At 42.3% G+C, this 15,320-nt stretch overlaps 1 protein-coding gene across 3 annotated transcripts in view; it reads right to left on the reverse strand.

Moving 5' to 3' along the window:
• The window catches only part of LOC111981317 (cytospin-B-like), a 187,865-nt gene that overhangs the window by 14,261 nt on the left and 158,284 nt on the right, over positions 1-15,320 (reverse strand). For all 3 annotated transcript variants that reach the window (XM_024012534.2, XM_024012535.2, XM_024012536.2), the window contains one exon: positions 10,095-10,211. In XM_024012534.2, coding sequence (XP_023868302.1) covers positions 10,095-10,211 — 117 coding nt within the window. The remainder of the gene's footprint in view (positions 1-10,094; positions 10,212-15,320) is intronic.

The raw sequence follows: 15,320 nt of genomic DNA on the forward strand, positions 1-15,320 counted from the left end.
CGCCCTGACCTTAGAGATCCTTTTTATGTCTATTTTGGTTTGGTCAGAGCGTGAGTTGGGGTGGGCATTCTATGTTTTGTGTTTCTATGATTTTCTATTTCTATGTTTTGGCCGGGTATGGTTCTCAATCAGGGACAGCTGTCTATCGTTGTCTCTGATTGGGAACCATACTTAGGTAGCCTTTTTCCCCATCTGTCTTTGTGGGAGGTTGACTTTGTTTAGGGCACATAGCCTTTGAGCTTCACGGTTTGTTTTTGTAGTGTTTATTGTTTTTGTTCAGCGTCTTGTTTAATAAAGGAACATGTACGCTCGCCACGCTGCACCTTGGTCCTCTTTTTCCAACAGTCGTGACAGTTTCTTCAAGTGCAGTCGCAAAAATCATCAACTGCTATGATGAAACTGGCTCTCATGAGGACCGCCACAGGAAAGGAAGAACCAGAGTTACCTCTGCTGCAGAGGATAAGTTCATTAGAGTTACCAGCCTCAGAAATTGTAGCCCAAATAAATGCTTCACAGAGTTCAAATAACAGACACATCTCAACATCAACTGTTCAGGGGAGACTGCGTGAATCAGGCCTTCATGGTCAAATCACTGCAAAGAAACCACTACTAAAGGACACCAATACAAAGAAGAGACTTGCTTGGGCCAAGAAAAACGAGCAATGGACATTAGACCAGTGGAAATCTGTCCGTTGGTCTGATGAGTTCAAATTTGAGATTTTTGGTTCCAACCTCTGTGTCTTTGTGAGATGCAGAGTAGGTGAACGGATGATCTCTGCATGMGTGGTTCCCACCGTGAAGCATGGAGGAGGAGGTGTGATGGTGCTTTGCTGGTGACACTGTCAAGTGATTTATTTAGAATTCAAGGCACACTTAACCAGCACGGCTACCTCAGCATTCTGCAGCGATACCCCATCCCATCTGGTTTGCGCTTAGTGGGACTATCATTTGTTTTCAACAGGACAATGACCCAACACACCTCCAGGCTGTGTTAGGACTATTTGACCAAGAAGGAGAGTGATGGAGTGCTGCATCAGATGACCTGGCCTCCACAATCACATGACCTCAACCAAATTGAGATGGTTTGGGATGAGTTGGACCGCAGAGTGAAGGAAAAGCAGCCAACAAGTGCTCAGCATATGTGGGAACTCCTTCAAGACTGTTGGAAAATTATTCCAGGTGAAGATGGCTGAGAGAATGCCAAGAGTGTGAAAAGCTGTCATCAAGGTAAAGGGTGGCTACTTTGATGAATAGAAAATCGAAAATATATTTTGATTTGATTAACTCTTTTTTTCTTACTACATGATTCTATATGTGTTATTTCATAGTTTTGATGTCTTCAATATTATTCTACAATGTAGAAAATAGTAAAAATAAAGAAAAACCCTTGAATGAGTAGGTGTATCCAAACTTTTAACTGGTACTATATATATTTTTTAACCATTTTCTTTATTTTATTTCACTTACTCCTGCATGTTGGAGCTCGGAGCCTAATATTTTCACTGTACCCTGCAATTACGCCTGCAACCCTGTACATGTGACTATTAAACACTCTGAACCTGAATCTGCTCGGATTTATTCAGAATCACTACAAGCATTAGACAAGGCAATCCGATTTCTCCTCTGCTATTTTTATTATCAATGGACCCCCTGGCCAATGCAATTCGTAAATTAATGGAAATGACACCAATTTCCCTCAAATCTGCTGATCACGTCATCTGATTATGCACAGACACTATTTTACTATATCTAGACAATGTATTTCAATCACTCCCAAACGCATTGAAGTTTCTAGATAAATTCAGCATCATCTCAAGTTATAAAATGTATCTAACCAAATCAGCCCTACTGCCTCTCAAGACTTATGGAATCCCAATTGTTTCCCATTTTAAATATTTGTGAGTAGATATATTTCCTTCCTTAGATAAAACCATTGGCAGAAACTTTAACAGAATGCTCTAATCAACTCAATCTTATCTCAGTAGATGGACTAACATCCCTGTTCCTATAACTGGCAGAATATCTATTGCCGAAATTAATATATTGCCTCGGCTGAATTTCCGTAGTTCAATACGCCCCATGTGTCCCCATTCTGGCTTTTGGGATAAAATGCATTGTGCTATTTCAAAATGTATATTTCAGTTAAGCGATCCGGGATAAAATTAACAAACTTACAAAGAGGGAAAGACGTAAGAGGACTATCCGTACCAAACTTTAAATTGTATTTCCAGGCACTAGCATTTCGCCCCATCTTAAATTGGTTTAGACATGATTCTTCTGGCTGAGTATAGTGAAAAATATGGTGTCTCCTATTGCTCTGGAAGAGGTGGTCTTCACTGATATATCCCTTAAACAATTGCTCACACAATTTATATTGAAAAAACMATGTAACTGGGAATCAAAAGGGCATTCCCATACTCCAATATTTAACAATAATGCCTTGCGGTCTTTAGCATCCCCTCAATGGTACAAATGTGGAATCTGTATCCTTGACAATATCATGGAAGTAATGGTTTGAGAACATTCCAAGATTTGAAAGACATTACCAGGCAACTCCTTTTTTCTATATWTACAACTTAGGTCAGCTACCCAACTACCGAACCATCCAATGATGGGATTTCTAAATACATTATCTAGGCTCCCGAAAGTACTGACCTCAATCTTCTTTTGGAAAACTCATATTCTGAGTTAGCCATTCAAAAAGTTGGGCCCACAGATCTACAGTGCCTTCAGAAAGTATTCATACCCTTTGACATATTCCACATTTTGTTGTGTTACAGCTTGAATTCAAAATGGATTAAATATACATTTATTCTCTCACCCATCTACATTCAATACCCCATAATGACAAAGTGAAAACATGTTTTTATAATTTTTTGCTAATCTATTGAAAATGAAATACAGAAATATCCAATTTATATAAGTATTCACAGAGTCAATACTTTGTAGAAGCACCTTTGGCTGCGATTACAGCTGTGAGTCTTTATGGGTAAGACTATAAGTTTCCACACTTGGATTGTGCAAAAGTTGGCCATTTTTTCAAAATTCTTAATGCTCTGTCAAATTGGTTGTTGATCATTGCTAGACAACCATTTTCAGGTCTTGCCGTAGATTTTCGAGCAGCTTTAAGTCAAAACTGTAACTCGGCCACTCAGGAACATTCACTGTCTTCTTGGTAAGCAACTTCAGTGTAGATTTGGCCTTGTGTTTTAGGTTATTCTCCTGCTGAAAGGTGAATTAATCTCCCAGTGTCTGGTGGAAAGAAGACTGAACCAGGTTTTCCTCTAGGATTTTGCCTGTGCTTAGCTCTATTCCATTTATTTTTTATCCTGAAAAACTCTCCAGTCTTTAATGATTAAAAGCATACCCATAACATGATGCAGCCACCACTATGCTTGAAAATATGGAGCTTGGTACTCAGTAATGTGTTGTATTGGATTTTCCCCAAACATAACACTTTTGTATTCAGGACAAAAAGTGAACTGCTTTGCCACATTTTTTGCAGTATTACTTTAGTGCCTTGTTGCAAACAGGATGCATGTTTTGTAATATTTTTATTCTGTACAGGCTTCCTTCTTTTCACCCTGTAAATTAGGTTACTATTGTGGAGTAACTACAATGTATTTGCTCCATCCTCAGTTTTCTCTTATCACAGCCATTAAACTCTGTAACATGGCCTCATGTTGATATCCCTGAGCGGTTTCCTTCCTATTCGGCAACTAAGTTAGGAAGGACGCCTGTATCTTTGTAGTGACTGGGTGTATTGATAGACCATTAAAAGTGTAATTAATAACTTCACCATGCTCCAAGGGATATTCAATGTCTGCTTTATTTATTAATACCCATCTAGCAATAGGTGCCCTTCTTTGTGAGGCATTGGAAAACCTCCCTGGTCTTTGTGGTTGGATCTGTTTGAAATTCACTGCTCGACTGAAGCTTGCCATGACAAAGGGTTGAATACTTATTGACTCAAGATATTTTAGCTTTGAATTTTTAATTGATTTGTAAAAATGTAAAAAAACATAATTCCACTTTGACATTAAGGGGTATTGTGTGTAGGKCAGTGACCAATAAATCTCAATTTAATCTATTTTAAATTCAGGCTGTAACACAATAAAATGTGGAAAAAGTCAAGGGGTGTTCGGGAAAGTATTCGGAAAAGTATTCAGACCCCTTGACTTTTTCCACATTTTGTTACGTTACAGCCTTATTCTAAAATTGATTACATCTTTTTTTTCACCTCATGAATCTAAACCCAATACCCCATAATGTCAAAACAAAAACWGTTTTTTAGAAATGTTTGCAAATGTATACCCCCCCCTCGAAATATCCATTTACATAAGTTTTCAGACCCTTTACTCAGTACTTTCTTGAAGCACCTTTGGCAGTGATTACAGCCTCGAGTATTCCTGGGTATGACGCTACAAGCTTGGCACAACTGTATTTGGGGAGTTTCTCCCATTCTTCTCTGCAGATCCTCTCAAGCTCTGTCAGGTTGGAGGGGGAGCATCGCTGCTCAACTATTTTCAGGTCTCTCCAGAGATGTTCGATCGAACTCAAGTCCGGGCTCTGGCTGGGCCACATTCAAAGACTTGTCCTGAAGCCACTTCTGCGTTGTCTTGGCCGTGTGCTTAGGGTCGTTGTCCTGTTGGAAGGTGAACCTTCGCCCCAGTCTGAGGTCTTGAGCGCTCTGGAGCAGGTTTTTATCAAGGATCTCGCTGTACTTTGCTCCGTTCATCTTTCCCTCGATCCTGACTAGTCTCCCAGTCCATGCCGCTGAAAAACATCCCCCCAGCATGATGCTTCCACCACCATGCTTCACCATAGGGATGTTGCCAGYTTTCCTCCAGACGTGAAGCTTGGCATTCAGGCCAAAGGGTTCAATCTTGGTTTCATCAGACCAGAGAATATTGTTTCTCATTGTCTAAGAGTCCTTTAGATGGACTGTCATGTGCCTTTTACTGAGAAGTGGCTTCTGTCTGGCCACTATACCACAAAGGCCTGATTGGTGAAGTGCTGCAGAGATGTCCTTCTGGAAGGTTCTCCCATCTACACAGAGGAACTCTAGAGRTCTGTCAGTGTCCTTCGGGTTCTTGGTCACCTCCCTGACCAAGGCCCTTCTCCCCCAATTGCTTAGTTTGGCTGGGCGGCCATCTCTAGGAAGAGTCTTGGTGATTCCAAACTTCTTCCATTTAAGAACGATGGAGGCCACTGTGTTCTTGGGGACCTTCAATGCTGCAGACATTTTTTGGTACCCTTCCCCAGATCTGTGCCTTGACACAATCCTGTCTCGGAGCTCTATGGACAATTCCTTCGACCTCATGGCTTGGTTTTTGCTCTGACATGCACTGTCAACTATGGGACCTTATATAGACAGATGTATGCCTTTCCAAATCATGTCCAATCAATTGAATTTACCACAGGTGGATGTAGAAACATCTCAAGGATGATCAATGAAACCAGGATGCACCTTAGCTCAATTTTGAGTCTCATWGCAAAGGGTCTGAATTCTTATGTAAATAAGMTATCTGTTTTTTATTTAGAATACATTGTTTTCAATGATTGAACTGACCTCTTGGAGACCTAGAACCGGTTCTCCCTAGGTCTTCAAGAGGTCAGTTCAATCAATGTAGTTTGCAAAGGAAAAAGGAGAGACAAATAATTGACCCTCCACCCCCAACCCCATTTCCCCAACCCCACACGTCCACGCTCCACTCTCCCGCCCCCCTCGCGACGACCCCATAATGACAAAGCGAAAACAGGTTTTATTGAAAATTTTGCCAAAGTGGTTGTCTTTGGCTGGGACTGGGAGACATGCACATTCAAGACTATTATTATTTCTATACTATTTTTGAACAGATAGCCTCTGTTGTTTGCTTTGGACAGGCCCATGATGTCAGCTGCACGGCGTGAAAATGATTTATTAATAAAGGATGAGAGCTGAGATTGGGAAACCAGAGGCTGAACCTCATGGTGTTGGAGTCTAACAGTAAATAATGTTTGATAAATAACCTTATTTCGAGCCATGACAGAGAGCTTTGATAAATGGAATGGAATGATAGAAGATCTAAAGAACATTCTAGGAAAGGAGCACTCTAACTTCTGCTTTCAAAGGGGGCCTGTAAGTCTAGAAACTAGGAAGTCACTCAACAGAACACATTAAAGCCAACACACAGCCCTCACTGAATAATTCACTGGGGATGGGCTAGCTTTGTCTGTCATCGGGAAGGCACAGAAAGGTTTTACCATAGTAATCAGCCTGGCTAATTTGTCACGTATAGCATGCAGCATCGGATGTGTGTTTGTGTGTGTGTGTGCCGAAGTGTCGTCCTCTTTTGTTTATAGTGAGCTGGTCGAATAAACACAGGGGTGCTGAACCCAACACATGGCACGAAGCGGAGCCTGTTTGCTGTGTTTTTGGGCCCTTCTCTCTCCTCTCTATATGCCACCTGCATATACATACAGCAGGACTGTCTGTCAACACTAATACATAGCCGCTTCTCTTTAACACCAAGTGATAGAGGGTGGCTTTAAAGGTACATGCTTGTCATACAAAAGCCCTTAGGGCTGGATTCATTCCAGACCGCAGAAGATCCACGTATGCAGTGTTTACCGTGAACGCAGCCTTCGTAGAACACAGAAACATTGCATTTAAAATTAAAAATTGCGCTATAGCGCGGATCTTCCACTGTCCGGATTCAATCTAGGCCTTAGTCTAAGGCAGTTATTCCCAAACTGGGGTACGCAATGCCATCGGGGGTARGCCAAATAAAAATGTGATTCACATTTTTTTTTCACATTTTCAAACAGTGCTATACATTTGGGTGAGGTTTTTTTCTCGCCTGAGTAGCCTCGTTTTACTGCCAAAAATATAATCTAGTGTAACAACAAAATATAATCTAGCGAAATAACAACACAATGTCAAATATAGGAAGCCTAGTCAAATAATTAACATCCAATCACATTAACCGTTACTCTCTTGTGGAGAGTGAAGGACTTAATTCTTCCTGTTGCCGCAGATATGGCTGGGACAATGCTGGGGAAAAAAATATACAGACAATGTCAGCATCAAACATCACTGTTTCACAATGCATCAGTGACATGGCAGGAGATGTTTTGAAACAATTACTGCTTCGCAGATTAGCCAGTGAATTATATGCATTACAGCTGGATGAGTCAACAGACGTGGCGGGCCTGGCACAGCTCCTGGTACATGTCCGTAACGTTTATGGGGGGTCAATTAAGGAAGACATCCTCTTCTGCAAACKACTGGAAACCAGGACAATAGGAGAGGATATTTTTAAAGTACTGGAGAGCTTTGTGACATCAAATGGACTTTGGTGGTCAAGATGTGTTGGTATCTGTACTGATGGCGCAAAAGCCATGACCGGGAGACATAGTGGAGTGGTAACGCACGTGTAAGCAGTTGCTCCCGACGCCACTTGGGTACACTGCAGCATCCACCGAGAGGCGGTTTTGAACACTACAGTGAAAATGGTTAACTTTGTTAAAGCAAGGCRCCTGAACTCTCGTTTATTTTCTCCACTATGCAATTATATGGGCAGCGACCATGTAACGCTTTTACAACAGACAGAAGTGCGCTAGTTATCAAGGGGCAAAGTATTGACAAGTTTTTATTACTGACCATATTTTTCGCTTGTCCGACCGCTTGCATGATGACGAGTTTCTCACACAACTGGCCTATCTGGGTGATGTTTTTTCTCGCCTGAATGATCTGAATCGAGGATTACAGTATATGCAACTACAGTATATSCAATGRGCGGAACAAAATTGAGGCTATGATTAAGAAGTTGGAGCTCTTCTCTGTTTGCATTAGGAAAACACACAGGTCTTTCCATCATTGTATGATTTTTTGTGTGCAAATGAACTCAAGCTTACYGACAATGTCAAATGTGATATAGCGAAGCACCTGAGTGAGKGTGAGCCGGGTGCACAATTACGCAGGTACTTTCCAGAAATGGACGACAAACAACTGGATTCGTTATCCCTTTCATGCCCTGCCTCCAGTCCACTTACCGATATCTGAACAAGAGAGCCTCATCGAAATTGCAACAAGCGGTTCTGTGAAAATTTAATTTAATCAGAAGCCACTGACAGATTTCTGGATTGGGCTTCGCTCAGAGTARCCTGCCTTGGCAAATCACTGCTGTTAAGACACTGATGCCCTTTGCAAACACGTACCTATGTGAGAGTATATTCTCGGCCCTCACTAGCAAGAAAACGAAATACAGGCACAAACTGTGTGTGGAAAATGATTTAAGACTGAGACTCTCTCCAATACAACCCAACATTGCAGAGTTATGTGCATCCAAGTCACTGACGTGATCTTCCTGTCTGGGTTGGCGCCCCCCCTTGGGTTGTGCTGTGGCGGAGATCTTTGTGGGCTATACTCGGCCTTGTCTCAGGATGGTAAATTGGTGGTTGAAGGTATCCCTCTAGTGGTGTGGGGGCTGTGCCTTGGCAAAGTGGGTGGGGTTATATCCTTCCTGTTTGGCCCTGTCCGGGGGTATCATCGGATGGGGCCACAGTGTCTCCTGACCCCTCCTGTCTCAGCCTCCAGTATTTATGCTGCATTAGTTTATGTGTCGGGGGGCTAGGGTCAGTTTGTTATATCTGGAGTACTTGTCCTGTCTTATCCGGTGTCCTGTGTGAATTTAAGTATGCTCTCTCTAATTCTCTCTTTCTCTCTTTCTTTCTCTCTCTCAGAGGACCTGAGCCCTAGGACCATGCCTCAGGACGACCTGACATGATGACTCCTTGCTGTCCCCAGTCCACCTGGCCGTGCTGCTGCTCCAGTTTCAACTGTTCTGCCTGCGGCTATGGAACCCTGACCTGTTCACCGGACGTGCTACCTGTCCCAGACCTGCTGTTTTCAACTCTCTAGAGACCGCAGGAGCGGTAGAGATACTCTTAATGATCGGCTATGAAAAGCCAACTGACATTTACTCCTGAGGTGCTGCACCCTCGACAACTACTGTGATTATTATTATTTGACCATGCTGGTCATTTATGAACATTTGAACATCTTGGCCATGTTCTGTTATAATCTCCACCCGGCACAGCCAGAAGAGGACTGGCCACCCCTCATAGCCTGGTTCCTCTCTAGGTTTCTTCCTAGGTTTTGGCCTTTCTAGGGAGTTTTTCCTAGCCACCGTGCTTCTACACCTGCATTGCTTGCTGTTTGGGGTTTTAGGCTGGGTTTCTGTACAGCACTTTGAGTTATCAGCTGATGTACGAAGGGCTATATAAATAAATTTGATTTGATTTGATCCTTTCAAGCACACCCTTCTCATTAACCTGTGATGAGTTATTCACAATTTTCTATGAACAAATTCGTTTTTTTATGTAAGATGGTTAAATAAAGAGCAAAATGATTAATTATTATAATATTATTATTTGTGCCCTGGTCCTATAAGAGCTCTTTGTCACTTCCCATGAGCCGGGTTGTGATAAAAACTCACACTCATTCTTATGTTTAATAAATGTATCGTATAGTGTGTGTGTGTGGCAGGCTTACAATGATGGCAAAAAATAACATTTGAGAGTGCGCTGACCCTGGTGCTAGAGGGGGTACGCAGCTGGAGGTTGAATGTTCAAAGGGGTATGGGATTCTAAAAAGTTTGAGAACCACTGGTCTAAGGGATTAAAATGTGTCTTTATCAATGGTGCTTTGGAGGATCTCCCAAATGTAAAGGAACATGCTCCACCACATTTAGTTGGTTTTACATGCTGTAATGCTTACGCACCCGTTTAGTAAAATGTTCACCACAGTAAAATGCTATTTAACACGCAAACAGCTTGTGTGCCCCTGCATACCTTTAGTAAATCTCAGCCTATGTTTCTCATACAATAGACTTTAGTGTAAGGTATTAAAGTTTTGCGCTATGAATGATGCTTTGGAGGTACTCTAAAAGGTTCTTGAAGAAGAAATGAATTGAGAAAGTAGAAGGTCACATCAGTGTGGGTGTCCATGTTCATGAGCTCTTAATTGGAATGATAAATGAATGAGTGTGTGTGTGTGTTCGTGCAGTTGTCTGCATGTATGCATGCATGTATGTGTGTGAGATGGGTACCTTGTCTTGACTGATGAGTTCCTGGTAAGGGATGTGTGCGGGCAGGTAGGTGTGGAGGAGAGCACAGAATGCCAGGCCATCACTCCAGCTGCTGCTGAAGTTTGTCACATCAATGTTCTACAAGAGAGATAGATGGAGAGAGAAAGAGAGAGAGAGAGAGCGATTGAGAGAGAGAGAAAGAGATATGTATAGAGAGAGGAAGGTGTCATTCTTATTCTAGTACCAGCAGTGGATGTGTCAATAAGAAAGTCTAACAACAATAACAAGCTTAAATGAAACATTTATTGACATACAGTACATTATYCATAAAGAAGAGAAGGGAAACAACCTGGTCAACCTTCATTGTCCCCTATTATAAACTGCCAATTAGCTTTAGGTTGCATTTAGTTCTTGCTCATTCAGCCGGAAAGGAGGGAAAGTAATGATCTACATCCTGAGAACATGGTTAAGGCATGCGGAAGCACATAAAAACACCCACTCAAGTACATTAACATATGAAGCAACACACAAATGAAAACGAATGGTGTAGCTTCATCTCCATACTTAGTCCATAGTTGATCAATAAGCTAGCTCATGTGCGATTGGAGAGCTACTTGTATTGCTGTGTGTTAGGATTGATTGAATTTATTGGATAATTAAAAGCAGTAGGCTGCTCCAGCCCGAGACAATATTACATAGATAAAAGATTATTGAGTATAAAAACACAATCAAGCCCGGAGGCTTATTTCCATTGTMGTCCTCATTTTGCAGCAAGATGACAGGTGGGCAAGATCGACACTTCACATGCACTCAATGCAATTAAATACAACAACAACAATAGCAATTTACAACAATCCATTTACAACAATTTATAACAATATCTACAGCACAGAGATGCCCATTTACGAGGCACCTCATGAGGAAATACCCCTCATCAAACTGTCATGTTATTTCTCAAATGTTTTGTAAGAGGGTCTTGTCTTATTCCTATAAACCCTTCATCCATATTCCAGTGTGTTTTACAACTGAAACTGTAACGTCTGCTTCCAACTCACACTCTCAAACACGTAGATCCCCTGAACGCAGCTCACTTTCCAGCCCACTTTCCAGCTCACTTTCCAGCTCACACTCTCAAACACATAGATCCCCTGAACGCAGCTCACTTTCCAGCCCACTTTCCAGCTCACTTTCCAGCTCACACTCTCAAACACATAGATCCCCTGAACACAGCTCACTCTCCAGATCCAAATCACCTGAATTCTGATTACCAGTTCACACACCTGTATGTCATTTACACACAATATTTAGTTCAGTTCTTTGCACCCCATCATTGTGAGGTATTGTTTGTTTGATACACTTTTCTATTCGGATTAAATGGAGCTCTGTTTTTCCCTGTATTAGTCCTCCTGTGTACCGTAGTTTTGGCCATCCTCACTAACGACGCCTTTTTGCCTATTCCCTGCCTGTACTTTTGCCTATKAGATMTCCTGTCTTCAACCTTGTGCCTGATCTCCCGGACTACGTCATTAGCCTTCTCCCTGCCTGTACTGTTGCCTTTTTGGACCCCCTGTATATGACCTTTTGCCTGCCCCTGGACCCAGCTACCTGCCTCCTCCAGTGGTCCTTTACAAATAAACACCTGCTGCGCCCTGCGCTTGAAACCAGCACTCTGTCTCCCATTGTGTTCATTACAGAAACATCCAGCGCAGTATGTCCAGGGGTTTGTGTGTGTGTCTCTCTCCACACACAGCACCTCATCCATCATGTCCAACATACAATAAGAAAAGACAGAGGTCTAAGGAAAGACAAGAGCTTTCTCCAGCTTTCATCCCTACTCACTGGGCATAGATGTCAATTCAACGTCTATTCTGTTTTGGTTCAACATCATTTCATTGAAATTAAGTGGAAACAATGTTGATTCAACCAGTGTGTGCCCAGTGGGTCTCCACTCTCCCAGTCACACTGTAAAAAAAAGTTGATTCAACATACAATTGTAAGGCAACCAGCTGTAATAGGATTTGAGTTTATTCAACAAAATAGCATTAAAGTTAATTGAATCTACAATTGTAAGGCAACCATCTGCAATAGGATTGTGAGTTTGCTCAACATTTGGATAAATAGCTGAACGAACATACAATTCAACTTGAGAATGTATGTTCAACTTTTTTGCATATTTCTTTATGACAATACATTACATATATCATAAGGCCTTTCTTTGAGGGACTAATTACACCCTAACGCAGTGGTCTAAAACTCCTGCAAGTKATATTATGCTGGCTTGCAAAATGATGTGCAATTCCTATTGGAATCCAGCCAAAGTGAGGATATCCAACAATTTGAACTTTTAATCAACTGCAACTTGCATTCACAATGACTGCCAAGGTAGGGAAGATAGTTTATTGAGACTACCTAAATTATATAAACTGAAACAGACATCTCAATAACGGGTGCAAAAAATCCAACTACTAACAGATTGGATTAGCTTAGAATTTGTATTTATTTATGTTTGTGTAGCATAAGATGAAACAACCAATTAATGTACATGCAAAAACACAGGTATTGAAACAAACAATTCTGAAAATCAACCTGCAATAGAGCATGCTGGGAAATATAATGTTGGCGTGGTTTTGAGCAAACATACGCTTGTAATTTTACTCAACATGCTGTTCAAATTCATCTCACTTTGAGCAGAGTTTGTTAATTCAATTTACAATTGTAAGGTAACGGCAGGGTAGCCTAGTGGTTAGAGTGTTGGACTAGTAACCGATAGGTTGCAAGATCGAATCTCCGAGCTGACAAGGTAAAAAAAAWATGTTGTTCTGCCCCTGAACAAGGCAGTTAACCCACTGTTCCTAGGCCATCATTGAAAATAAGAATTTGTTCTTAACTGACTTGCCTAGTTAAACAAAGGTAAAATAAAAAACACAGACTGGGATTCTTCTGATGGCATTGAGGAGTACACCACATCAGTCACTGGCTTCATCAATAAGTGCATTGATGATGTTGTCTCCACAGTGACTGTTGGTACATACCCCAAACAGAAGCCATGGATTACAAGCAACATCTGCACTGAGCTAAAGGGTAGAGCTGCTGCTTTCAAGGAGTGGGACTCTAACCCAGAAGCWTATAAGAAATCACGCTATGCCCTCTGACYAACCATCAAACAGGCAAAGTGTCAATACAGGCCTAAGATCGAATTGTATGGATGTGGCAGGGCTTGCAAACTATTACAGACTACAAAGAGAAGCACAGCTGAGAGCTGCTCAGTGACACGAGCCGACCAGACGAGCTAAATTACTTATATGCTCGCTTCGAGGCAAGTAACACTGAAACATGCATGAGCGCATCAGCTGTTCCGGACAACTGTGTGATCAAGCTCTCCGCAGCTGATGTGAGTAAGACCTTTAAACAAGTCAACTTTCACAAGGCCGCAGGGCCAGACGGATTACCAGGACGTGTACTGTGAGCATGCACTGACCAACTGGCAAGTGTCTTTACTGACATTTTCAACCTCTCCCTGTCTGATTCTGTAAAAACAACATGTTTCAAGCAGACACCATAGTTCCTGTGCCCAAGAACACTAAGGTAACCTGCCTAAATGACTACCGACCCGTAGCACTCATGTCAGTAGCCATGAAGTGCTTTGAAAGGATGGTCATGGCTAAAAATTAACCTTAGACGCACTCCAAATTGCATACCGCCCCAACAAATCCACAGATGATGCAATCTCTATTGCACTCCACACTGCACTTTCACACCTGGACAAAAGGAACACCTATGTGAGAATGCTATTCATTGACTACAGCTTAGTGTTCAACACCATAGTGCCCTCAAAACTCACCAAAGCTAAGGAACAAAGATAAGGACCCTGGGACTAAACAGCTCCCTCTGCAACAGGATCCTGGACTTCCTGACGGGCCGCCCCCAGGTGGTAAGGGTAGGTAACAACATATCCGCCTCGCGGATCCTCAACACGGGGGCCCCTCAGGGGTGCGTGCTCTGTCCCCTCCTGTACTCCCGGTTCACTCATGACTGCACGGCCAGGAACGACTCCAACACCATGATTAAGTTTGAAGATGACACAACAGTGTCTGATCACCGACAACGACGAGACAGCCTATAGGGAGGAAGTCAGAGACCTGACCGTGTGGTGCCCGGACAATAACCTCTCCCTCAATGTGATCAAGACAAAGGAGATGATTGTGGACTACAGGAAAAGGAGGACCGAGAACGCCCCCATTCTCATCYACGGGGTTGTAGAGGAGCAGGTTGAGAGCTTCAAGTTCCTTGGGGTCCACATCACCAACAAACTAACATGGTCCAAGCACACCAAAACAGTCGTGAAGAGGGCACAACAAAACGTATTCCCCCTCAGGAGACTGAAAAGATTTGGCATGGGTCCTCAGATCCTCAAAAGGTTCTACAGCTGCACCATCGAGAGCATCCTGACGGGTTGCATCACTACTTGGTATGGCAACTGCTCTGTCTCCGACCGCAAGGCACTACAGAGGGTAGTGCGTACGGCCCAGTACATCACTGGGGCCAAGCTTCCTGCCATCCAGGACCTCTATACCAGGCGGTGTCAGAGGAAGGCCCTAAAAATTGTCATAGACTCCAGCCAGCCTAGTCATAGACTGTTCTCTCTGCTACCGCAAGGCAAGCGGTACTGGAGCGCCAAGTCTAGGTCCAAGAGGCTTATAAACAGCTTCTACCCCCAAGCCATAAGACTCCTGAACATCTAATCAAATGGCTACCAAGTCTATTTGCATTACCCTCCCCTCTCTTTTACGCTGCTGCTACCCTCTGTTATTATCTATGCATAGTCACTTTAATAACTCTACCTACATGTAAATATTACCTCAATTACCTGGACTAACTGGTGCCCCCGCACATTGACCGGTACCCCCTGTATATAGCCTCGCTATTGTTTTTTTACTTCTGCTCTTTAATTATTTGTTACATTTATTTCTCTTTTTCTTATTTTTTTCTTAAAACTGCATTGTTGGTTAAGGGCTTGTAAGTAAGCATTTTATTGTAAGGTCTACCTGTTGTTTTCGGCGCATGTGACAAATACAATTTGATTAGAACATTTTATTTGATTTAACCAGCTACAATAGCATTGTGAGTTTGGTTAACATTTGGGCATATACACTACCGGTCAAAAGATTTAGAACACCTACTCATTCAAGGGTTTTCTTTATTTTTACTATTTTCTACACTGTAGAATAATAGTGAAGACATCAAAAC

The sequence above is a fragment of the Salvelinus sp. IW2-2015 genome, linkage group LG20, assembly GCF_002910315.2.
Source record: "Salvelinus sp. IW2-2015 linkage group LG20, ASM291031v2, whole genome shotgun sequence".
Lineage (NCBI taxonomy): Eukaryota > Metazoa > Chordata > Actinopteri > Salmoniformes > Salmonidae > Salvelinus > Salvelinus sp. IW2-2015.